Source organism: Adiantum capillus-veneris, chromosome 14, assembly GCF_014529385.1.
Source record: "Adiantum capillus-veneris isolate H3 chromosome 14, ASM1452938v2, whole genome shotgun sequence".
Lineage (NCBI taxonomy): Eukaryota > Viridiplantae > Streptophyta > Polypodiopsida > Polypodiales > Pteridaceae > Adiantum > Adiantum capillus-veneris.
In genome coordinates, this window is record NC_140944.1 from 141,045,248 (window position 1) to 141,071,389 (window position 26,142).

General features: G+C 45.8%; 1 protein-coding gene and 1 pseudogene across 2 annotated transcripts in view; both read left to right on the forward strand.

Annotated features, from left to right (window-relative positions):
• LOC147443258 (cysteine-rich receptor-like protein kinase 25) overlaps positions 1–26,142 on the forward strand; it is a 52,776-nt gene that overhangs the window by 26,231 nt on the left and 403 nt on the right. The window contains exons 4-7 of one of the 2 annotated variants that reach the window (XM_086529171.1): positions 24,375–24,585; positions 24,724–24,946; positions 25,020–25,149; positions 25,767–26,131. In XM_086529171.1, the coding sequence (XP_086385297.1) occupies positions 24,375–24,585; positions 24,724–24,946; positions 25,020–25,149; positions 25,767–26,131 (929 nt within the window). Of the gene's footprint in view, positions 1–24,374; positions 24,586–24,711; positions 24,947–25,019; positions 25,150–25,766; positions 26,132–26,142 lie in introns of both variants that reach the window. The other variant, XM_086529170.1, reaches the window with a different exon arrangement.
• LOC147443259 (uncharacterized) lies at positions 23,250–23,822 on the forward strand (annotated as a pseudogene).

Here is a 26,142-nt window from a genome sequence, read left to right on the forward strand (position 1 = left end):
ATAAGAGGTAAACCACTCCTTGTTTGGAGACACATGAAGTGATGCCCCTGAGTCTATAATCCAGTCACTCAATGCATTTCCATCAGATGCTGTAAGAAGACCTGAGTCCATTGTATTCTTCAAGAAGTAGATGTCTCCTGACACTAGACTGTCATCCTCTGCAACAGTGTTTGTCACATTTATTTCTTGAATCTTCACTGAGGACTTGTTCTTCTCACCATGGTCTTCAGCTTTTTCTTTGCCTTTTTCTGCTTTCCATTCTCTGCAGTCTCTTTTCATGTGACCCTTCTTGCCACAATGGTAGCATTCTATGTCACTCTTGCCTTTAGCACTGCGGGACTTGCTACGAGACTGATTCCTCTTTCCACCTTTGTACTTTTCTTTGGTCCTTCCCCTGACAACTAAGGCTGTTCCTTTGCCTTTGTCCATTGTCTTTCTATTGGTTTCTTCAGTAAGCAGACTTCCTTCTACACCTGCTATGTTCAAACCATCTGGAGGTGCAGAATTACTCAAAGCTGTGCGAAAAGTGTCCCAACTTTCCGGCAATGTGATCAACAGGAACATAGCTCTAACAGGTTCATCAAACTTGACACCTTGAGCTGACAACTGACTGTAGATGGTGTTGAATTCATTCAGATGATTGGACATAGGGGTCCCTTCTTTCATCTTCAAGTCAACAAGCTTCTTAAGCCAGTATACCTGTGAAGCTGCACTCTGCTTCTCATAAAGATCACTCAGCTTTGTCCATGCTTGATAAGCCGACATCTCGTTTGCTACATTGAAGTAAACGCTTTCTGCCAAAGTCAGCATAATGGTAGAAAGTGCCAATTCATCCATTTCGCTCCATTCATCTTCGTCCATATCTTCTGGTTTTATCCCCTTGAGCTTTATAGGTTTTATCTGCTTCTTTTGTACCAACACGTGCCAAATCTGCTTCTTTCACAATGGGAAATTGGTTCCATCCAGCTTCTTGATATTGTAGAGAGTAGTGTTCTGTGATCCAGCCATAGCTATGCTTCACAGTAGTTTACTTTCCTGGGAAAAATTCGGCAGAGTTTCCCCTGTAAACTGACCTCTGAACCAATATCAACCTGCCAAATGAACCAAGAAAGCTTCAGATTCTGCATAGATTTCAGCAGAGTCTCCTTTGTAAAATGGCTTTGGTGTACTCAAAAAACAGACCAAAAAACAGCTCAAAAAACTACTGTCTCTCTAACACTGTAAGCTGTGAGTAAACGTGTCCTGCACCTGTACTGTCTCTCACTGTCCTGTCACTGTCCTGTAAGCATAGACTGCGACAATGCCTCAACGGCAGTAAAGCAAAGATGCAATCCCAACTGTCTAACTCACAGTCAATACATCCTAGGTGCCTATCTAAGGGTGCTCGAGGGATCGCTCCAAGACCTGTATCACCGAAAGGATCTCAACATTCGAGAATCTCCCAACTCAATAAAACCTCACTCGACCCTCAACAAAGGCTGCAGTAAATCTGACAGTACATAGACTTCCCACAAAGTCATACATCCACAAATTTCCCACTATATGCTGTAACCGTTGCGGCGGTTGTTTGCTGCGTGACTCACAGCCAGTAAACCCTCAACAGACATACATCATCTCTGACAATACATCCCATGTGGAAGTACCTGCAATGTCAGGATGAAATCTGGAATATCAAGCAGCAGACACAAGCTACCTGATGAACTAGTGGATGTCGCCTACAATCTGTATAGATGCGCCTGTGTCGTATGTGACACGCCTCCAAGAATTGTGAGCCGTCCTTCGATGTGTAGACAACCACAAATCAACACTCTGGGAGTGCCGATATCCTCAGCACCTGCAGTCCTAGGCCGAAACCCCAAATTTGCAGAGTCGGATCTGCACCCGCCGAGACCACGTAGTTGAAAATGGCCTGCGCAGAACTTTGTCGAAGCCGAACGGTGGCCAAGATGACCTCAGATTTGGGGCCGTGTCTTCGCCTGTCGAATCTCACTCCAATCTGAGCAGGTGACTCTAGCTACCTGCAAATGCTGCCCCGAGCCTCGATCTGAGCTCTAATACCAGTTGAAGGAATACGAGCGGAAGTGCGACGCGAGAGAGAGTGCGAGAAGAAGAGCATGACGATATGGTGAACTCGCTCTACTGTAATGTGTAGAGCATAGTGAGTTCTTATGAGGTTTTTACAAAAGAATATGTGTACATACCTCGCGGCCCACCCACTTACTTGGGCGACCACATTGGGCTTTATACCCCAACACAGCTCCTTGTATCATCCAACTCATCTGGTTGGTCCATCCTCAGAGAGAGAACTCCCTTACTGCGTATCTGCTGCTCAGCACGTGGTCGTCACTTGCTCTCTGCTCCTTGTGTGTGTTACTCAAGCCAACACACAGTCGACACTGCTAAATCCAGCATGCGGCCTGCTAAACCTCAAAGCTTGCACACACTTTGCCTGCAGTAGACTATTTGCACGCGACCTGAGGTACTGTGTGCACGGGCTAAAACTGGCCTGTTCAATCCAAAAAGGGCGGTAGACTTTAAACTTAAACCTTATTTGCTTTCACCCATTTAATTTGTCGTCCACTTTACCTGTACTTTCAAGACACAACAAAGGGGAGAGGGATACAGGCTGCTAGATTGCACGTGTATGAGTAGACCGACACCAGATTGGCCCCTAACTTAGGCGCCCCTTTCGGTATTTCTTTATTGTTCAACAGAGGGAATAAACGCTGTGGTTCCCTACAAGCTGCCCCGCACACACTTGGCTGAATTTCAACTGTTCCGGCCGGATTTCGGCAACATAACTGTACTAGGACCCTTCACAGTCAGTATTCCCACGCATTGACTGACTTTCCCGACGCATACGGGCACTTCGCAAAACCTGGCAAGAATCTGCATCACGCTGAATTCTCTGTTTTCGGCCTCGAAAATGCGCCAGATCACCTGTACAGCGGTCCCCTCGCGTCCCCGAACCTCCTGGGGGTATTAGGGACCGTTTAGGGCCAAAACCCTAAACCTGCAAAAATACACAGCAGGCTGTAATTTACTGTTTCGGGCTCCGTTTCGCGTGCCGGTCGCATCCGTAGCAAGTCCTCAAGCTCCCACACCTGTAGGGCTACTTGCCCTTTGAATCGGACGAGATTTCTGGCGTGAAACCTCTCCGAATTCACCTGTACCTGCGGGGGATTAGCCGCTAGCTAATCCAGTACCTGTGCAAGAGGCTCTTGCCTCGGCAATCGCGCATGAACCCACACAACTGTACATTGGTCAAATGAAAAGCCCACTAGAGGGGCATAACATACTGCCATAGAGGAGAGAGAGGGCAGTGCGTAGCGTGCAGGGTATCACTCCTAGCACCGCACTGTACATAAGAGGGAAAGCAAGCACTCCATAGCTCTTAACCTGTGACAGACTGAAAATGAGCCCTTCTCCTCTCTAAAATCAGCGCCCCCTTCTCTTGCATGAGGAAAGTGCACCAGAAGGTGCCACTTGGCACATTTATAAGCATTTTCCCGTTCCGGGGTTGCCGCCTAAAAATCTCCCAACCGGTTGCCCAGTTGACTTCACGGCAGAGTAAGAAAATGTTCCCCTTGTCATTCCGGAGGTAATGACGCAAACACATTTTCAAGTCTCAAAATAGCAGTTCCCTAAATTTTAGGAGATGCTGCCATTGTATCTTTCTAGGTCATGTGACCCTCTTTGTACACTGCAGCCACACCCAGAACTGAAATGTAGCCTCTGTAACAAAGGATTCCAGTTTGGCTAGTCAATGACCCCACTTGGCTAACCATAGTCCTTGTCCAACTTTAGTGCTCTTGTAACCGGCCCGTAGGGCGGTAGGCGTTGGCTTTCACCCGAAATTCTTTACTTTATACACACACACAGAGCACTTTGCAAAGAGAACCTGTAATGGGAATTAACACTTCAACTCACACACGGCTCGGAAGCTAGAATGCTCCGAGCAGACGCCGACAACCTGTAGGCCCCAAAATTGGCGCCCCTTTCGGTATTTCTTTATTCTTTAGGAGGGTAAATTACAAGGTAAGGTCCTGGGAATCCTTCACGTGTATCCACCTAGATACCATTTGATTTGGCCAAATTTCGGCAGCATAACAGCCCCAAAACTTGCGCGAAACCAATTCCCCTGCTGGAACTCGCTTGCACTGGCGTATACCCTCTGATTCCTGTCCAAAAACAGTAAATTCAGCACGCTGTATTTACTGGTTTTTGCCCTGTTTTCAGCCCCAAACAGTCCCCTAACTGTCCTTTGCCAGTGGGGCACGATTCCCAATGATCCTGGCGTCCGTATGGCTGAAAAACAGTGAATTTACAGCGCATACACAGCGCTGATTTTGCACCTGTATGGTGAGGTTATGACCCTCACCAGTGCCTGCTTTGGAGCAGCAGTTAGCTACCCCTGTTCCTGCTCAAGGAGGCTCTTGCCTCAGCACAAAAGCATGAACCCACACAACTGTACATCAGTCAAATGAGTAGCCCTCTTGTGGGGCATCACATAACTGCACGTAGGGGAGAGAGAGAGCAGTGTGTAGTGTGCAGGGCATCACTCCTAGCACCACACTGTACATGAGAGGGAAAGAAAGCACTCCATAGCTCTTAACCTGTGACAGGTTGCAAATGAGGCTTCTCCCAGCTTAAAAATCAGCGCCCATTTTTCTGGAAGAGGCAAGTCCCTGAAAATGTGACACTTGGCGCATTTACAAGCATTTTCCCGTTTCGGGTTCGCCGCTTAAAAATATCCCAACCGACGCGTCAGTTGACTTCGCGGCATAGTTATAAAGTGTTCCCCTAGTCATACCGAAGGTAATGACGCGAACACATTTCACGGCCCAAAATAGCAGTTCCCTAAATTTTAGGAGATGCTTCCGTTGGGCTCCCACTGGTCTTCTGACCATCTATCCTCATTGGGACCGCATCCAAAAATGCAATGTGGCCCAACTGTCGCATACTTTTTGTTGGAAGTCCCACCTTGACTTTACGCCTTAATTGAGTTCACTTCCTAGCATCCACCAACTTGCTAAGTGCGACGGGGGGACCTATATGATCTTGCTCTGAGCCTAGACATCCTCTTACCATACGAATTCCAGTGCCGACCACTTCCCGTCTGCGGGTGAATCTACCGTTCACATTGGCCATACAATGTCCGACCGTTTGCTACTTCAAGAAGAGGGTCTTAAACAAATAAAATAAACCCCATTGGAAAGAAACCAACAACCAAGGTTAGCAGTTGCCACATCTCTGTGACATGGTTAATAACTGCCACGTCCTCGTGACATACCCCCCTCTTGAAATCGCAAACGTCCTCGATTGCATACCATAAATACACGCCACTGATGATCTTGTGCTATTAACACTCTTTTATGATCGCATGTATCCGCAAGAAAGGTCGTAACATACATAGATACAAATGACTTAATGAGGCCTTCATACTTTTGCCATTTCCATCTATGGCACTGAATTCATATTTACATTTGATGTACTAGCTCTATCATTACCCCTCCTTTGCACACGTTGGGTTGGGGCATAAGTAGGCTGTAACCCAAAGGCTTCAAGGTAAAGCTGCAATACATTTGGTGACTCTGACAGTTCATGCTCTTCCATCCACTTTGCATCCATAGGCGGATAGTTCTTGAACTTCACCAAATAGCGTCTTGCAACTTGTCCTTTAACTTTTCTGTCCTTATGTGCCAAAACTTGCTCAGGTACCAGGATCTCATCAAGTTCCTCAACTTCTGGCTGATCCTCAACTGGCATATCTTCTGGCACATCACCCACGAAGGGTCTTAGAAGACTCACGTGAAACGCATTATGAATCTTCCACGCATCATGCAATTTCAGCCTGTAAGCCACATCGCTGATCTTGTCAAGCACTTGAAAAGGCCCATAGTAACGCATGCTGAGCTTAGGAAACAGCCGTTCCTTACCCTTCATCTTCTTTAACCTTGCCTTTTCGAACCTTAAAAGAACCCAATCACCAGGTGATAGTAGCAATTCACGACGGTGACGATCAGCAGCCTTTTTCTGTTTTGCCTGAGTCTTCTCCAAGGCAACTTTAATCTTCTTATACATCTCATCCATGTTCTCAACATATCGATCTGCCTCAAAGATCTTGTCCTTTGTGTGCAAAATGGGAGGAACCTTTTTGCCGCCTTCAACAATTTCAAAAGGTGCTTTGCCAGTAGACGAATGCACTGTATTATTGTACGCATACTCAAGCATAGGCAAATATTGTTCCCACTTGCCCTTATTATCTGACACATAGCATTTCAGCAGATCTAAGACAGTAGAATTGGCCTCTTCTGACTGTCCATCAGTTTGTGGATGAAACGAAGACGAGAACTTGAGCGTAGTACCCATGTTCTCAAACAATCCTCTCCAGAACAAACTGGTCATGCGAGGATCACGATCACTGATAATCGATTGTGGCATACCATGGTACTTAAACACATTGTACATGAACAAGCGTGCCATCTGATCAGATTTTATCTTCTTCCTGACAGGGATAAAATGGGCCTGCTTGCTGAACCTGCAGATAATGGTCCATATACCATCATTCCCTGTTGGTGTCCTTGGAAGATCAAAGATAAAGTCCATAGCAATGCTTTCCCATGGCTTATCCGGAATCGGCAGTGGTTGTAACAACCCTGGTGCCTTTTGCCTGTCAAACTTGACCTTTTGGCAAACTATGCATGCTCGCACAAAGGCATCCACATCTCTCCTCAAGGTAGGCCAATAGAAGAACGTCTCTACCGCTTTAACTGTTGCATCAATGCCACGATGCCCTGCATACGGTGGGACATGACTCTCTTCCATGACCTTATGTCGCAGTGGCCTAGTGACACAAAGTCTGCCATGCATCATCATAAAACCATCTCTGAGGAGGTAGTGCTCGTGATGTTGCCCCTCTTGTAACTGTTCAAAGATCCTTGCAAAATCTTCATCAGCAATATACTGTTCCTTCATGTCATCTAACTCATGATGATAAGGAATTGACACAGTTGAAATTTGTGGCTTTCTTGATAACGCATCAGCCACAACATTCTTCTTGCCTTCCACATGCATAATCTGGAAGTGGAACATGGAAAGAATGTTTGCCCATCGCATATGCTTTTCGGATAACTTTGACTGTGTCAAGAAGTATCGCAAGGTCTGATGATCTGTTTGGACAACAAAATCAGCACCTAAGAGGTAGTGCTTCCAGCTAGAAAGCGCATGAATCACGGCCAAGAGCTCTTTCTCATAGACTTGCATAGTCCTCTCTGGCCCTTGCAAAATTCGGCTTTCATAGGCTACTACCCGTCCATCTTGCATTAGCACTGCTCCGATGCTACTGCCACACGCGTCACACTGGACCACAAATGACTTCCTGAGATCTGGCAGAACAATAACTGGATCTGAAGTCAACTTTTCCTTTAAGAGACTAAAAGCTGAAATCTCTTTTTGGATCCATCTGAAAGTGACCTCTTTCTTTTGCAATGCGTGAAGAGGCGATGCTATCTCTGCAAAATTTCTGATAAACCTTCTATAGTAGGAACACAATCCCAAGAAGCTTCTGACATCGTGCACAGTCTTCAAGTCTGGCCATGTCTTGATAGCTTCGACCTTTGCGGGATCCATTCTAACACCATCCTTTGAGACTATGTGGCCCAGAAAGTGGATCTCTTCAAGGAAGAATTCACTTTTCTTAGGATTGACAAGTAACCTGTGACTGCGCAGCTCTTCGAACACAATGGTCAAGTGACGCCTATGCTCCTCTTCATTCTTCGAATACACAATCATGTCATCGAAGAATGTTCCAACAAACTGTTGATGCGAGCGGAAAATCCGGTCCATCATTCTGTTGAACGTGGCTGGAGCATTTGTTAGCCCAAACGGCATCACTAGAAACTCATAAAGACCAAATGTCGTTCTAAACGCAGTCTTGTGCACATCCTCTGGGCTTATACGAATCTGATGGTACCCACTCTTCAGGTCTATCCTGCTGAAAATTGCAGCACCCTCTAAACGATCGAGAATATCATCAATGCGAGGAATAGGAAACCTATTCTTGATGGTATTCTTATTCAACGCACGGTAATCAATACACATGCGCCATGAGCCATCCTTCTTTTGCACTAGGAGCACTGGGGAGCAAAAGGGTGAAGAACTAGGCTGAATCAGCCCCTTCTCTAATAACTCCTCAACCTGGCCCATAATCTCTTTCTGTTGCGCCGCACTAACCCTGTAGGGAGGTCTATTTGGTGGGCTACACCCTGGCACCAAATCTATCCGATGGTCCTCAGGTCTCTTTGGCGGCAATTGCGACGGTAATGAATCAGAAAAACAGTCACTAAACTTTTGCAAAAATGCTGACCTTTCTTTATCTAACACAGATAAATTTGACTGATCACTATCTGAGACATCACGTGCAAAAATCAAGTACACAGAAAGATGATTCTTTATTACAAAAGTGATAGCAGAAGCAGATACAATAGGGACTGACTCTCCTTTAAGCTTTACATCCAAGATGTGAGTTTTGCCCCTATGCTGTACAGTGATCTTTTTGTTGTAGGCATCCAAGACTCCATGCACTCGGAACATCCACGGGATCCCCAACAAGGCGTCACAACCTTCCAGCGGCATGATGTAAAACTCTTCAGTGTCCACATACGACTGAATATGCAGACGCAGTTTTCCAATGATGGGAGTAACACACTCTGAGTGGCCAGGACATGCCAACCCTGCCTCTGCTGTGTACCCCATCTCTTCAGCTTTGATGCCGAGCTTCATAGCTAACTCTGGTGAGATAAAGTTGGCTTTGGCACCTGGATCAAAGAAGATGAGTGCCGTCTGATCTCTAACTTTACCCCATGCCCTGCATAACTCACTGGCATCTGTGCTGGGCCTGTCACCCACCATGTCTGGCACTAAACCTGCCGTGGGTTTTGGCTTCTTGCCTTTCTGGTCTTCTTTATCCTCTGAGTCAGTTGGCCTTTTCCTTTGTGGACAATTGATAGAAAAGTGACCAGGCTGCTCGCATATAAAGCATTTGTTCTCAGCCATTACGACCTTCTTTTCCTCGAGCGACTTGCGCACAAAAGGCTTCCTTTTCTGTTTCTTTGCCTGCGCTCCAGAAGTCCTAGCTGAATCCTTGTCTTTGGTGGCCTGTTCAGACCCCTGTGACGCATCAGGAGCCGTCTTCACAAAGGGCTTCTTCGCTGAATTTTTCTTTTGCTGCCCTCCTTTATCACTGCTCGGAAATCCACTGTCCTCTCCTTTCAACAGGACAAGACCAGTGTTCGCAACTTCCATAAGCTGAGTAAGGGTAGCCACTCTATTCTTTGTACAGTAATCGCGAAGCCCTTTAGGCAGCCCACAACAATACTTCTCTATCTGCTCTGTCAGTGGCACAAATCTGTAGGAGGTCACTGAGAGTAATGCTTTACAAAACCTCCTATTGTACTCCAGCAAGCTCTTGCATGAAGCTGCCGTAAGCTGGTGCCAATCTGTCAAGACATCGGCTTCAAATTCATTTGATAGCCAAGCAGATGCAAACATTTGCTTGAAGTAAACCCAAGTGGCGGGTGCCTGTCCTTGCATTAACAATGTCGTCCACCATGTCAGCGCATTGTCCTTTAAGAAAGTGGCAGCTTTCCTAACCTTTGAGGCCTCTGTAAAATTCCCTCCCGCATAAGCTGTATCAAACTGCTGGAGGAAAGTGAGTGCCTTTGTCTTGTCCTCGAAACCACTGAAGGTACTGAACTTTATTGCTGCACCACCTTCTTTGTAAGCCTTCGTCTTCTCTAGTGCCCCCAAGTTGTCATACGGGATGGTCTGCAACATGGGCACTATAGTAGGCATGATCGGCACGTGTTGGCCATTCACATTTTGCGTCAGAGGTGCGATATCTGGCTGCTGTCCAGAAAAACCAGCCATGCCAAAATGACCTTGTGGCACCCCAAACTGGCCCTGGTTGCCGTGGAAACCTTGCTGCATGCCGATAGTACCATACATGGGGTTTGGCATGATGCCTTGCATACCCCCGAACACTGTTCCTGGCATGTACGGCTGACTTCCAGACGCATAACCAGCCATACTTTGGAACACTGATCCACCCCCGAAATACCCAGGATGTACCGTGGGTGGTGGAAAAACTGAGTGCATAGCTTGGTATCCAGCTCCCTGTCCATTCAAGACAGCATGCTGGCTCTGAAAGGTGGCGGGCTGAACTGGCATAACCTGTGGAATAGGCGTTCTAGCCACCTGTTCAAGCACGGGAGGAACCTGCTTTGGAGCCCCCGACTCCGCAACATGCGAGTGTTCCCTTTCCTCCTGCGCCTCATGAAGTACTTGGGCTTGAGCTTCAACAAGCTCCGTACGCGGCGTAGGTTGCCTATTTTGATGTTGCACTTTTGCGCTTGCAAGAATTCCATAAACCTCGGATTCTGCACCAGCTGCGAAAAGACATTCACCGCGGCAACTAACTGAGTCTTAAACGCATCATCCTCGAGTTGCCCTGTCATAAAGCCCTGTACTACTGGAGGGACATTCACGTTGACAGGAGGTACAGACTGGCGTGGCCGTGAGCTCTCGCCAATCTCAAAAACAATAGGAATCTCCTGCCTGTCCTTTGGAGAGGAACCCTCTTCCATAATTCCCTTCCCCTTGTCGGTCATAGTGTAATCCCCGCGTTCTTGCAATGTGTGTCTTTACCCTGAACAATCCAGGCTCACTCTTTGAGGAAAAAGTGATTGATATCCCGGCAATGGAACCATGTAACCGGCCCGTAGGGCGGTAGGCGTTGGCTTTCACCCGAAATTCTTTACTTTATACACACACACAGAGCACTTTGCAAAGAGAACCTGTAATGGGAATTAACACTTCAACTCACACACGGCTCGGAAGCTAGAATGCTCCGAGCAGATGCCGACAACCTGTAGGCCCCAAAATTGGCGCCCCTTTCGGTATTTCTTTATTCTTTAGGAGGGTAAATTACAAGGTAAGGTCCTGGGAATCCTTCACGTGTATCCACCTAGATACCATTTGATTTGGCCAAATTTCGGCAGCATAATAGCCCCAAAACTTGCGCGAAACCAATTCCCCTGCTGGAACTCGCTTGCACTGGCGTATACCCTCTGATTCCTGTCCAAAAACAGTAAATTCAGCACGCTGTATTTACTGGTTTTTGCCCTGTTTTCAGCCCCAAACAGTCCCCTAACTGTCCTTTGCCAGTGGGGCACGATTCCCAATGATCCTGGCGTTCGTATGGCTGAAAAACAGTGAATTTACAGCGCATACACAACGCTGATTTTGCACCTGTACTGTGAGGTTATGACCCTCACCAGTGCCTGCTTTGGAGCAGCAGTTAGCTACCCCTGTTCCTGCTCAAAGAGGCTCTTGCCTCAGCACAAAAGCATGAACCCACACAACTGTACATCAGTCAAATGAGTAGCCCTCTTGTGGGGCATCACATAACTGCACGTAGGGGAGAGAGAGAGCAGTGTGTAGTGTGCAGGGCATCACTCATAGCACCACACTGTACATGAGAGGGAAAGAAAGCACTCCATAGCTCTTAACCTGTGACAGGTTGCAAATGAGGCTTCTCCCAGCTTAAAAATCAACGCCCATTTTTCTGGAAGAGGCAAGTCCCTGAAAATGTGACACTTGGCGCATTTACAAGCATTTTCCCGTTTCGGGTTCGCCGCTTAAAAATATCCCAACCGACGCGTCAGTTGACTTCGCGGCAGAGTTATAAAGTGTTCCCCTAGTCATACCGAAGGTAATGACGCGAACACATTTCACGGCCCAAAATAGCAGTTCCCTAAATTTTAGGAGATGCTTCCGTTGGGCTCCCACTGGTCTTCTGACCATCTATCCTCATTGGGACCGCATCCAAAAATGCAATGTGGCCCAACTGTCGCATACTTTTTGTTGGAAGTCCCACCTTGACTTTACGCCTTAATTGAGTTCACTTCCTAGCATCCACCAACTTGCTAAGTGCGACGGGGGGACCTATATGATCTTGCTCTGAGCCTAGACATCCTCTTACCATACGAATTCCAGTGCCGACCACTTCCCGTCTGCGGGTGAATCTACCGTTCACATTGGTCATACAATGTCCGACCGTTTGCTACTTCAAGAAGAGGGTCTTAAACAAATAAAATAAACCCCATTGGAAAGAAACCAACAACCAAGGTTAGCAGTTGCCACATCTCTGTGACATGGTTAATAACTGCCACGTCCTCGTGACAGCTCTCTTGCCCTCATGCCTGGACTCCCTCTGGACAGTTCCACACTAACTATGCAACGCAGGGCAGTTAGATTTCCCGAGGGGTGTTTCCAAAAAGTGAAAGTAAATAGATAATAAGAAAGAAATCAACAAAAAGGATAGATAGTAGTCACATGCTGGTGACATACCCCCCTCTTGAAATCTCAAACGTCCTCGTTTGCATCTATGTCGTACATGCTCACGATCAACACTGATGTATTCAACACCTGTCGACACATGTACGACACATACATGCTCATTGTCAACCCTGGTGTATTCAACACCTCGTCGACTCATGTATGCTTGCGTGTGAAGCCTGTCCCAATGACATAGTGGTAGCTTCGCACTGTGCTATTGCTTTGAGTCACTAACTTTCCGATGACAAAATGGTAGCTGCACATTTTGCCACTGTCTTATAGTACACGTTGGATCCCGTAACACTTTCGAGCATACCTAAACCGACAGTTTAAGAATGCAGTTACACATGTACACTTTAATAGAAGCAATTACTGTATCCTTGACAAACTGACAAGAAATACTCACTTCTATAGCACTAACCAAACTTTTGGACATTCCATAAGAGCAATTGCCAAATTGATAATCTGTACAGCTCTAACATTCATGTAACAGGTATTTCATTTGAGCTCACTTTAAATACCATGTACATCATTTGTTTCAGAAGCCATTGTCACACTGACAATCCATGTAGCTTTGAAACTCAAGGGGTCAAGGTAGGTTGCAAATCGAAGGCTTCCAGGTAAAGTGATAACACAGTTGGTGACTCTGCAAGTTCACCTTCTTCCATCCACTTAGCATCCATTGGTGGATAGTTTCTGAACTTTACCAAGTAACGCCTAGCAACCTTGCCTTTCACTTTTCTTTCCTTATGTGCCAAAATCTGTTCCGGGACCAAGATCTCGTCAAGTTCCTCGACTTCCGGCTGATCTTCAGCTGACATATCCTCTGACACATCACCCACATAGGGTCTGAGAAGACTCACATGAAACGCATTGTGAATCTTCCAACTGTCAGGCAATTTCAGCCTATATGCAACATCACTGATTATGTCGCACACTTGAAAAGGCCCATAGTAACGCATGCTGAGCTTTGGAAACAGTCTTTCCTTGTCCTTCATCTTCTTTAACCTTGCCTTTTCAAAGCGTAAAAGCACCCAATCACCAAGTGCATATACCACTTCACGACGGTGACGATCCGCTGCTTTCTTTTGCTTTTCTTGAGTCTTTTCTAAGGCCACTTTGACCTTCTTGTACATTTCATCCATGTCCTGAACATACTTATCTGCTTCAAATATCTTGTCCTTTGTATGCAGTATGGGAGGAACTTTCTTGCCACCTTCAACTATCTCAAAAGGTGCCTTGCCAGTTGATGAATGCACTGTATTATTGTATGCATACTCCACCAATGGCAAATATTGCTCCCACTTTCCTTTATGCTCTGACACATAGCACTTCAGCAGATCTAGGACATTAGAATTTGCCTCTTCTGACTGCCCATCTGTTTGAGGATGAAATGACGAAGAGAATTTGAGCGTTGTGCCCATATTCTCAAACAAGCCTCTCCAGAACAAACTTGTCATGCGTGGATCACGGTCGCTAACAATCGACTGTGGCATGCCATGATACTTGAAAATATTGCTCATAAACAAGCGTGCCATCTGATCTGGCTTTATCTTCTTCCTGACAGGAATAAAATGAGCCTGCTTGCTGAATCTGCAAATAATAGTCCAAATACCATCGTTTCCTGTATGCATTCTCAGAAGATCAAAGATAAAATCCATAGCAATACTTCCCCATGGTTTATTTGGAATAGGTAGTGGTTGCAATAACCCTGGTGCCTTTTGCCTGTCAAACTTGACCTTCTGGCAAATTAGGCATTCTCGCATAAAGGCATCCACATCTCTTCTCAATGTAGGCCAATAGAAGAATGTCTCAACCGCTTTAACTGTGGCATCTATACCACGATGCCCTGCATATGGTGGGACATGACTCTCTTCCATAACTTTGCGTCGCAATGGCTTTGTGACACACAATCTGCCATGCATCATCATGAACCCGTCTTTAAGAAGATAGTGTTCATGACGTTGTCCATCCATTAGTTGCTCGAAGACCCTTGCAAAATCTTCATCATTTGCATACTGTTCTCTCATATCATCAAGTTCATGATGATAAGGAATTGACACAGCTGAAATTTGTGGCTTCCTTGACAAGGCATCAGCCACAACGTTCTTCTTGCCTTCCACATGCACAATCTGAAAATGGAACATGGACAAAATATTTGCCCATCGCATATGATTCTCAGATAACTTTGTTTGTGTCAAGAAGTATCGCAAGGTCTGATGGTCCATTTGGACACCGAAATCTACACCTAGCAGGTAGTGTTTCCAACTTAAGAGCGCATGAATCACAGCCAGTAACTCTTTCTCATAGACCTGCATGGTCATCTCTAGCCCTTGCAAAATTCTGCTCTCATAGGCTACTACCCTGCCATCTTGCATTAGCACTGCACCAATGCTACTACCACAGGCGTCACACTGGACCACAAATGACTTCCTAAGATCTGGCAACACAATGACTGGATCCGAAGTCATCTTTTCCTTTAAGAGATTAAAAGTTGAAATCTCTTTCTGTGTCCATCTAAAGGTGACTGCCTTCTTTTGAAGAGCATGTAAAGGTAAAGCAATCTCGGCGAAATTTCGGATAAACCTTCTGTAATAGGAGCATAGTCCCAAGAAGCTTCGGACATCATGCACCGTCTTCAAATCTGGCCATGACTTGATCGCTTCAACTTTTGCAGGATCCATTCTGACACCATCCTTTGAGACAATGTGTCCCAGAAAGTGAATCTCTTCCAAAGAAAACTCACTTTTCTTTGCATTGATGAGCAACCTATGACTGCGTAGCTCTTCGAACACAATGGCCAAGTGATGCCTATGCTCCTCTTCATTCTTTGAGCAGACTATCATGTCATCAAAGAATGTACCAACAAACTGCTGGTGTGGACGGAAAATTCTGTCCATCATCCTATTGAACGTAGCAGGAGCATTTGTGAGACCAAAGGGCATCACTAAAAATTCGTAAAGGCCAAACGTTGTTCTAAAAGTAGTCTTGTGCACATCCTCTGACCTAATGCGGATCTGATGGTACCCACTCTTTAGATCTATCCTGCTAAACATAGCTGCTCCTTCTAATTTGTCCATAATATCATCAATTCTAGGTATAGGGAACCTATTCTTGATGGTATTCTTGTTCAGTGCACGGAAGTCTATGCACATACGCCATGAGCCATCCTTTTTCTGCACCAACAACACTGGAGAACAGAATGGAGATGAACTGGGCTGAATCAGCCCCTTTTCTAACAGCTCCTATACTTCGCCCATTATCTCTTTCTGCTGAGCCGCACTAACCCTGTACGGAGGCTTATTTGGTGGGCTACTGCCTGGCACCAAATCTATCGCATGGTCCTCGGGTCTCTCTGGCGGTAATTGAGACGACAATGAAATGGAAAAACAGTCACTATACTGTTGTAAAAACATTGACCTTTCTTTATCTAGCACATATAAATTTGATTCATCACAATCTGACACTTCTCGTGCAAAAACCAAGTACGCAGAAAGATGCTTTTTTATTACAGAAGTAATAGCAGAAGCTGATACAGTGGGAATAGACCCCCCTTTAAGCTTTACATCCAGAATGTGAGTCTTTCCCGTGCTCTGTAAAGTGATCTTTTTGTTGTAGGCATCCATGATTCCCTGTACACGAAACAACCAAGGAATACCTAACAACACATCACATCCGTCCAGTGGCATGATGTAAAATTCTTCAGCATCTACATAGGACTGGATATGTAGACGCAACTTTCCAATGATGGGTGTCACAGTCTCTATATGGCCAGGACATGCCAAACCTGCCTCTGCTGTATACCCCATCTCTTCAGGTTTGATTCCCAACTTTGAAGCCAATTCTGGGGAAATGAAGTTAGCTTTGGCACCTGGATCAAAGAAGATAAGCACTGTTTGATCCTTGACCTTTCCCCATGCTTTGCAAAGATCACTTGCATCTGAATTTGGCTTGTCGCTCACCATATCTGGCACTAGACCAGCCATGGGCTTCTCTCCTTTCCTGTCCTCCTTGTCTTCAGAATCAGCTGGCCTTTTCTTTGTAGGACAGTTGTAAGCAATGTGGCAGGCTGCTCACAGATAAAGCATTTGTTCTCTGACCTCAGGACCTTCTTTTGCTCTTCCGACTTACGAGGAAATCGTCTTTTCCATTTCTTCGCTGGTCCCTTTTCTGATTCAGCCGAAGCTTTGCCTTTCCCTGCGTTGGCTGGCTCCTGAGTCACTTTCGTAGCCTCCTTGGGAACATACTTCTTCGCTGAATTTTTCTTGTGGCTGATCCTTCCTTGACGCCAGTATTGAATTCACAATCTTCTCCCTTGAGCAAACCATTGCCAGTGTTTGCTACCTTGATGAGCTGCGTCAAAGTAGTGACTTTGGTCTTCGTGCAGTATTTTCTCAATCCTTTGGGTAGGCCACAACAGTATTTTTCAATCTGTTCTGTCAATGGCACAAACCTATAGGAAGTTACTGGAAGTAGAGCTTTCCAAAACTTCCGATTGTAATCATCTAGATTCTTGCAAGTAGCAGCATTAAGTTGGTGCCATTCTGTCATGACATCTGCTTCAAAGTCATCAGATAACCATGCTGCTGCAAAAATCTGCTTGAAGTAAATCCATGTGGACGGAGCTTGCCCTTGAAGCAATAAAGTTGTCCACCATTGTCCTGCATTCCCTGTCAAGAACGTGGCTGCCTTGCGGACCTTTGAAGCCTCTGTAAAGTTTCCCCCTACATAGGCCTTGTCAAACTACTAGAGGAATGAGAGAGCCTTCTTACTGTCATCAAACCCTATAAAGGTCGTGAATGTCACACCTTTGCCACCTTCTTTGTACGGAGTTGGCTTTTCCAGCGGCGTTAAATTGTCATATGGAAGTGACTGAAACATGGGAACACTGTTAGGGTTCATTTGTGTTCCTTGACCGCAATTAAGTTGACCTGGAAATGCCATATTTGGCTGTTGATTTGTAATTCCAGCCATACCAAAATTTGCCTGTGGCATTCCAAATTGGCCTTGAGTGCTCTGAAACCCTGGTAGCATGCCCGTGACACCATACTTGGGGTTAGGCATCATCGTTTGAGCACCCCCGAACACTGTTCCTGGCGTGTAAAACTGATTTCCAGGTGCATGACCAGCCATGCTCTGGAATATCGATCCACCTCCAAAATAGCCAGGGTGTACTGAAGGTGGTGGGAAGACTTGTTGCATAGCCTGTAGGTTGCTTCCCTGCCCATTAGAACCAGCTATAGGCTGTTGAAAAGTGGCTGGCTGAACTGGTACAGCTTGAAAGACTGGCATCTCAGCCACCTGTTCTTGCACCTTAGGCACAGGTTGTGAAGACTGCATGTTCTCCGTCAAGTGTGCAGGTGTTTCCATTGACTCTGCGGTATGAATCACCTGTGCTTGAGCCTTAACAGGCTTCTGAATATGATCCAGTGACCCAACTTGCTGAGACGGAATAGGGGGTTGCAAAAAGGCTAAAAACCTCGGGTTTTGCATTACTTGTGTGAACATAGCCATAGCAGTAGCCAACTGGGTCCTGAATATATCATCATCCGTCTGTGGTGGTCTTGAGGACTCACCCACTTCATGTGTCTATTGACCCTGTGAAGAGGAAACCTCTTCAGTCACATCATCTGGTCTGTCAGCCATAATTGCAATTCCTTGTGTCTGGTCTATGATCCCCTGTGTCTTCAAGCCCAAACTGACCAAGGCTCACTTCTATGGGAAAAAGTGATTTAATCCCGTCGATGGAACCATGAAACCGGCCTGTTCAATCCAAAAAGGGCGGTAGACTTTAAACTTAAACCTTATTTGCTTTTACCCATTTAATTTGTCGTCCACTTTACCTGTACTTTCAAGACACAACAAAGGGGAGAGGGATATAGGCTGCTAGATTGCACCTGTATGAGTAGACCGACACCAGATTGGCCCCTAACTTAGGCGCCCCTTTCGGTATTTCTTTATTGTTCAACAGAGGGAATAAACGCTGTGGTTCCCTACAAGCACACTTGGCTGAATTTCAACTGTTCCGGCCCGATTTCGGCAGCATAACTGTACTAGGACCCTTCACAGTCAGTATTCCCACGCATTGACTGACTTTCCCGACGCATATGGGCACTTTGCAAAACCTGGCGAGAATCTGCAGCACGCTGAATTCTCTGTTTTCAGCCCTGAAAATGCGCCAGATCACGTGTACAGCGGTCCCCTCGCGTCCCCGAACCTCCTGGGGGTATTAGGGACCGTTTAGGGCCAAAACCCTAAACCTGCAAAAATACACAGCAGGCTGTAATTTACTGTTTCGGGCTCCGTTTCGCGTGCCGGTTGCATCCGTAGCAAGTCCTCGAGCTCCCGCACCTGTAGGGCTACTTGCCCTTTGAATCGGACGAGATTTCTAGCGTGAAACCTCTCCGAATTCACCTGTAACTGCGGGGGATTAGCCGCTAGCTAATCCAGTACCTGTGCAAGAGGCTCTTGCCTCGGCAATCGCGCATGAACCCACACAACTCTACATTGGTCAAATGAAAAGCCCACTAGAGGGGCATAACGTACTGCCATAGAGGAGAGAGAGTGCAGTGCGTAGCGTGCAGGGCATCACTCCTAGCACCGCACTGTACATAGGAGGGAAAGCAAGCACTCCATAGCTCTTAACCTGTGACAGACTGAAAATGAGCCCTTCTCCTCTCTAAAATCAGCGCCCCCTTCCCTTGCATGAGGAAAGTGCACCAGAAGGTGCCACTTGGCACATTTATAAGCATTTTCCCGTTTCGGGGTTGTCGCCTAAAAATCTCCCAACCGGTTGCCCAGTTGACTTCACGGTAGAGTAAGAAAATGTTCCCCTTGTCATTCCGGAGGTAATGACGCAAACACATTTTCAAGTCTCAAAATAGCAGTTCCCTAACTTTTAGGAGATGTTGCCATTGTATCTTTCTAGGTCATCTGACCCTCTTTGTACACTGCAGCCACACCTAGAACTGAAATGTAGCCTCTGTAACAAAGGATTCCAGTTTGGCTAGTGAATGACCCTACTTGGATAACCATAGTCCTTGTCCAACTTTAGTGCTCTCTTGCTCTCATGCCTGGACTCCCTCTGGACAGTTCCACACTAGCTATGCAACGCAGGGCAGTTAGATTTCCCGAGGGGTGTTTCCAAAAAGTGAAAGTAAATAGATAATAAGAAAGAAATCAACAAAAAGGATAGATAGTAGTCACACGCTGGTGACACGCGCGCTATCTCAAGTAGAGAGAGAGAGAGAGAGAGAGAGAGAGAGAGAGAGAGAGAGAGAGAGAGAGAGAGAGAGAGAGAGAGAGAGAGAGAGAGAGAGAGAGAGAGAGAGAGAGAGAGAGAGTCCAAGCACTGAAGCTCTGCAATGATCACAACACATGCGAAAAGTACAAGGGGAGGGGTTGCATACATAGGCAATTGCCAGAATTGCGCTACCTTTGCAATCTCAGCTTTCTCATCAATGGAGACCTCACCATTTGTCCTCCAACATATGGAAATGGGTAGCCAAATCTTGTTGTAGCTCGATTTCAGGGGACGAATAGCAGCAGCGCTGTGAAAGCTTGGTGGGTGCAGTCAGCTTCCTCTTCGTTATCACTAGTATCTGAGGAGGACGGATCAGAATAATGTTTCCTTTTGCGTCTGCGAGATTTTAAGATCTTGCTACAGCTTGAATCACTATCGCTCCCTCGTTCAGAAACCTCCAAAGAAGAATTCCTCTTTAACCTTGTCTTCCTTTTTCGCTTTCTCTTTTTCCTCTTTTTTTCCTTGCCATGCTTCTGAGATCTGTGGCTAGTTTCCTTCTCTATCAACCGGGAAGAGTAGCACCGAGCCGGAATCCAACCTGAAGACCCAAATAACAATGCAGATGCTCGCGAATTGCGCCACAAATCACAAGACTGTGTGGCCAAATGCCCCTACATGCATAAGAATGACATAATACATAGGGGGTGGTCTCTATATAAGGACCACTCGCATGTGTCTAACATCTCAAAAATGCCATGACTAAAAAATAAGGGGTGCATGAGGAAAATATAGGCCTTAGTTAAAGCATCTCAAGTGAATAGCCCAATGTGATCCCAATATTTATTTTGGCTTTAGGTATTTATTTTACTTATTTGTCAAAGTCTTGGGTAGGGCAATTTGGTGAGGAGGGTACTTAAGGGCATATAAGCAACACTAGGCCCCCGTTGTATCTCAACTAATTCATTGCCCAGTTGGTTGGTGCTATTTGTCTGCGTAAGCGGGTCTTGCTTTATTTTGATCTCTTTAGGTTCCTGGGTCCCATCGAACGGGGTCCCATAAGTTGGTGGGAACTCTTCTTTAAAAATAGACTCACTCGGCGAGGATCTGTAAATTGGTGAGAACTTCAACTTCTTCTACTACTTCTAGGGTTTAGGCCCCTCGATCGGGATTTGCAAGTCGGCTCCGTTCTTCAGTGGCTTGACATGTTAGCAATTTGTGACAACTTGTCTTTGGTAATTGGAGGTTTTTCTTTGAGTTTGTCGATGTTCATGCTGTTCATGATCTACTGAGTCGTACTGTTGTTGGTTTGTTGTTCTTGCTCTGTTGTTCTTTGTCTTCTGAGTTTGCATCCTGTGGAGTGAGATATCACGCACATTGCACGGAGGAGCACCCACTATAGAGGGCGCGACACATTATCTCCGCTACAGGGGCTGAGGTGTGGGTCTGGCAGCTAGGGTAAGGCCCTATATAGGGAGTAGAGGGGCTATCTCTCAATTGTGTTGCAGATTAGATCAGCAGGGGGCACCCCTTAGGGTGCTGATGGGCAAGGTTGGGCTGGCAGAAAAGAGGGTTTTTCGTAGCATTTTTGGTCAGCCTCTCCTAGGGTTTTTGGTCAGCTTTCTTTATGTTTCTAGATCAGCCCCTAGCGTTTATGTTGGGCAGCAGTAGGAGTGTTGGGTGATCCATCTTGGGTGCAGTTCCCACCTCAGGGCAGCCTTTTGTAGGCTTGGTAATCATGCAGTAGTAGAGTTTCTCATCCGAGTTGCAGGCTATGGAGTGGAGAGATTCATTGATATCTATAGGGAAGCCTCCTTATGTGTCGGCCTTGAGTCATGTCTCTGTCCCTCCATATCTCCTCTGTTGCCAGGAGAAGATGCACCAGATCTATGCTCACAGGGCATGTTAGAGTGGGTACCCATGTAGAGGCTGAGTTAGTGGTCTCGTGTGCTGGAGCATATGGGAGTAGTAGTAATTGTGTACACGAGAGAGAGAGAGAGAGAGAGAGAGAGAGAGAGAGAGAGAGAGAGAGAGAGAGAGAGAGAGAGAGAGAGAGAGAGAGAGAGAGAGAGAGAGAGAGAGAGAGAGAGAGAGAGAGAAGAAGAAGAAGAAGAAGAAGAAGAAGAAGAAGAGAGTTTTAATGTCGTATGAAACTATCCCCAAGAGACCTTAAAGATCTAGCCGACGAGAAGTTGAACTCAAGACTTGTTATTCAAGAGGGAAATGGCATATCCAATCTACCACACTTGAGAGAGAGAGAGAGAGAGAGAGAGAGAGAGAGAGAGAGAGAGAGAGAGAGAGAGAGAGAGAGAGAGAGAGAGAGAAAACCTCCAAGTCTCTACCTGAGACTTAGCGGTTGTCTACTATGGTGCCTAACTTCAAAGCAGGTGATCCGAGAGAGCGTGGGAATTACCGCACTATTATGGTTGGGCACACATTGGCACGGTTGTATGCATCCATTCTTGAGCAGCAGTTGAGTAATTGGGCCGAGGGTGAGGGTGTACGAGCAAAGGGCCAGGCCGGTTTCATGAGGGTTTTCTCCACTCTCTATCAAATTCTGACACTTAGAGCCATCATTGAGAAGGGCAGGTTACATGGGAGACGGATTTATTGTAGCTTTGTGGATTTCCGCAAAGCATTTGGCATGGTACCGAGAGCTCGATTGATGTGAAGATTGCAGGGGATTGGAGTGCCCATAGTGTTGATTTGGGGGATTATGGCTCTATATAGAATCCAGATCAGTGATGGGACATGTACGCACTTCGGAGGGGATATTTGATTTAGTTCACTCCACCATTGGGGTGAAACAGGGTTGCCCATTCTCTCCTACTCTATTTGGTAGTTATGTTGATGAGGTCTCTGATTACATTGATGAGGTCCGACTTTCACATATGGTCAAGAGATTGTAGAGTATACAGATGCATACACTTACCTTGGGGTTGCCTTCGGCTGAGGTTTTCTCTGGGGAGAGTAGCAGAGACTCGACTGCTTGGGAGGCTTGGAGAGGATGTATTCGTAGGTTCAGTTCCAGGAACCTCGGACAAAGTTATGGCTCTTTGATACCTTAGTAGCCTCAACTATGTTGTGTATGGGGTGCAGACATGGGGACCTTCTGTAGGCCAGGATGGTTGGAGACGTATGGAGAGGCCCTTGGTATCTATGATCTCTCTACTGATCAGAGCCAAGGCCTCCGTACCCCACGCTATGATTCGAGCAGAGCTACCCCTCCTATGGAGATTGAGGCGCTTACCAGATCAGTCTCCTTTGTGCACAGCTTGTGGCTCCTATGGAGATTGAGGCCCTTACCAGATCAGTCTCCTTTGTGCACAGCTTGTGGGATACTACTAGAGACGGATATGGTAGACTGGCTCTTGAGTCTTCCAGACAGTTAGCTCTTCAGTGGGACACTTCCTGCTGGTATGCATAGATGACATCATGGTTTCAGATGCATGGTTTCACCATGGACAAGCTGCCCCCTTTCCAGTACTCTCTTCAGTCACCCTCGATGTCTCTTACGCGGGTGGAGATTACTAGACTCATTCGTCAGGACCTGATCCAGCTGGATACCAGGAGGACATGGATAGAGCTGCCACAGGAGTTGGGCACGAAGATGGCTTTCTATAGAAAGCATCTTCTCCACCTCACAAGAGATGGGTTTGTGATTCGACCCAGCTACATGGACACACATATGTCTCATGGTTTACAGTGTGCCATTGGTCAGATACGCACATCCTCACATCAGCTGGAGATTGAGACTGGTAAATTTAGAGGGATATCAGCAGACAGCATGATATGCCGCTTATGGCAATTAGAGCCAGAGACAGAGCTACATTACATATGTCATTGCATAGTGTACTATGAGATACAGGGCCATTTCCACTGCTTATTCAAAGAGGGTTTCGGTCCTTTCTCTAGGGTCATGAATTATGAGGATCAGAGATGTCTTGGGCTATATCTACTTTAGTTACACAGATATAGAGACACTTTACTGGGGAGAGATAGAGAGAGACAGTCCCAGAGACAGATTACAGATTTCTTTTCACTAGATATGGGACAGCCAGAGGAGCAGTCATCATTGCAGAGCTCGGCCCACACTTATTCGACCACTACCGGCACTCTCGTCGGCCAAGCACTGGAGCTACGGAGATCTAGACGGCCACGATTGAGGAGAGGGGCTACATAGCATCTCTCTCTCTCGGATAGTTTCCCACGACGTTAAAAATTCTCTTCTTCTTCTTCTCTCTCATTCTAAGATGTTCCGTCTCTTTCTACCTCAATGATCTCTCTTCTCCACAGATGTATGTAACATTGCAGATGTTCTCTAGTGTCTCAGGATCTTTTCGGAGTGGAGTCCCGCCAGCAAGCACTACGGTTGGTTTCCACATCATCGCTTGCGATCAGTTGTCTCTCTTCTCTTCTGCTGGTGATTGCCATGTCATCACTTCGACAGACGTAGTCAGTGTCTACTGAATTCTTTATGGGTGTACAAATTTTGTGTTGATTTTAGTGATTAACTACACATGTAACAAGGACATTAGTTTCTTGGTAATGTGTGGCACTTGGCCTAAGCACATCTAGGTATATAAATTGACTACACATGTAAGGAGGACATTAGTTCCTTGGTAATGTGTGACACTTGGCCTAAGCTCAGAGGTGTAATTAAATAATGTCTAGCCTAAGTGTTTAAAGATTGCATTTTGTCACATTTGTCACCTTCGGTTGTGTGTACTTTCAGGGGACACTGTCAACTGGAGAATCAGTTGCAATAAAAAAGCTATCTATTGGAAGCCAACAAGGAAAGCAGGAGTTTCTTAATGAAGTCAATCTCATAACAAGTGTGCAACACAAGAACCTCATAAGATTGCTTGGATGTTGTGCGGAAGGTCCTGAAAGAATTTTGGTATACGAGTATCTACCAAATAAAAGTTTGGACTTTTTTCTATCTGGTAAGCTCTGAAAATCTTGTTTTAGATACGAGGAATGTTTTTTTTTTGATAAAGTAAAAGGCAGATTCAATATTACAGAATAGCAAACTAACCTCGATGAATTTACTGTGGTGTGATTTTATGGAGGAATGAGAACAGGGAGGATGTTAAATTGGTCAACTCGATATGGTATTGTTGTTGGCATGGCTAAAGGATTGGCTTATCTTCACGAGGAATCTCACGTTCGAATTATTCATAGGGATATCAAGCCAAGTAATATCCTTTTGGACGACCACTTAAATCCGGTGATTGCTGATTTTGGTCTTGCTAGGCTCATGAAGGATAATGTAACACAAGTCAACACTGCGGTGGCAGGGACAATGTGAGCACTTTGTAGGTTTGATTGCAAGCTTAGGGATTACTCAAGTTTCTCACTGTCTTTCATTGTCGTTCAGGGGATATCTAGCCCCTGAGTATGCTCTCCGTGGTGCTCTGAGTGAGAAGGTTGATGTGTTCAGCTTTGGCTTGGTCTCCCTCGAAATTATAACTGGGAAGAGGAATGCACATAGCATGCTTTTAACTTGGGTCTCTCTCTCTCTCTCTCTCTCTCTCTCTCTCTCTCAGACACACACACACACACACACACACACACACACTTACTTTTTTTTTGTAACTCTCTCTAGGTCACTCTGGCCTTTTGAAGACGTTAATATAACATTTCATTTCTCTCTCTCTCTCTCTCTCTCTCTCTCTCTCTCTCTCTCTCTCTCTCTCTGTTATGCCATTTCCCTCTTGAATAACAGGTCTTGAGTTCAACTCTCCTCGTTGGATAGATCTTTAAGGTCTTTTGGGATAGTTTCCTACGACGTTAAAATTCTCTTCTTCTTCTTCTCCTTCTCTCTCTCTCTCTCTCTCTCTCTCTCACACACACACACACACACACACACACACACACACACACACACACACACACACACACAATTATGCACATGAGTCTCTTACAACTTATTGTGAAAACAGTAGTAGGAAGCAAAAGAGAAACCTCCTGTAGTATGTAAGTTGAAAGATGTGTGCTGTTTTTTATTGTGTACAATCTCTTCAGCGCAACAGACTAGCATTCTCATGCAGTTCATCAAAGATTTGTGCTTTAATTCATGTTTTCAGTCTCTTTGTGTGTAATGTGCAATTTGATGTGAATGCAGGTTTGGGAAAATTACCAACAAGAAAATGTTCTAGACTTGGTCGATGAGACCTTGGACAATGCTTTCTCTCCTGAACAAGTTACTCGTGTCGTGCATGTTGCATTGTTGTGCACACAAGAGAATCCCAAGCAGAGGCCAACAATGTCTACGGTTGCTCTATGGCTCTCTGGTGCATCTGACATTCTTGAGATACCTAGCAAGCCAACATTTCTTGACTACAATGTCTCAACACCATCCATGGGGGAATCCAACTTCCGGATTACTTTGGCATCTCCCAATTCTTCTCAATCCACCCATGATTTCAGAAGGGAAGTCTCGAGGATTGCTGGAGGAGTGCAATCTTTGAGCGAAATTGTTGAGCCGAGGTGATCAAACG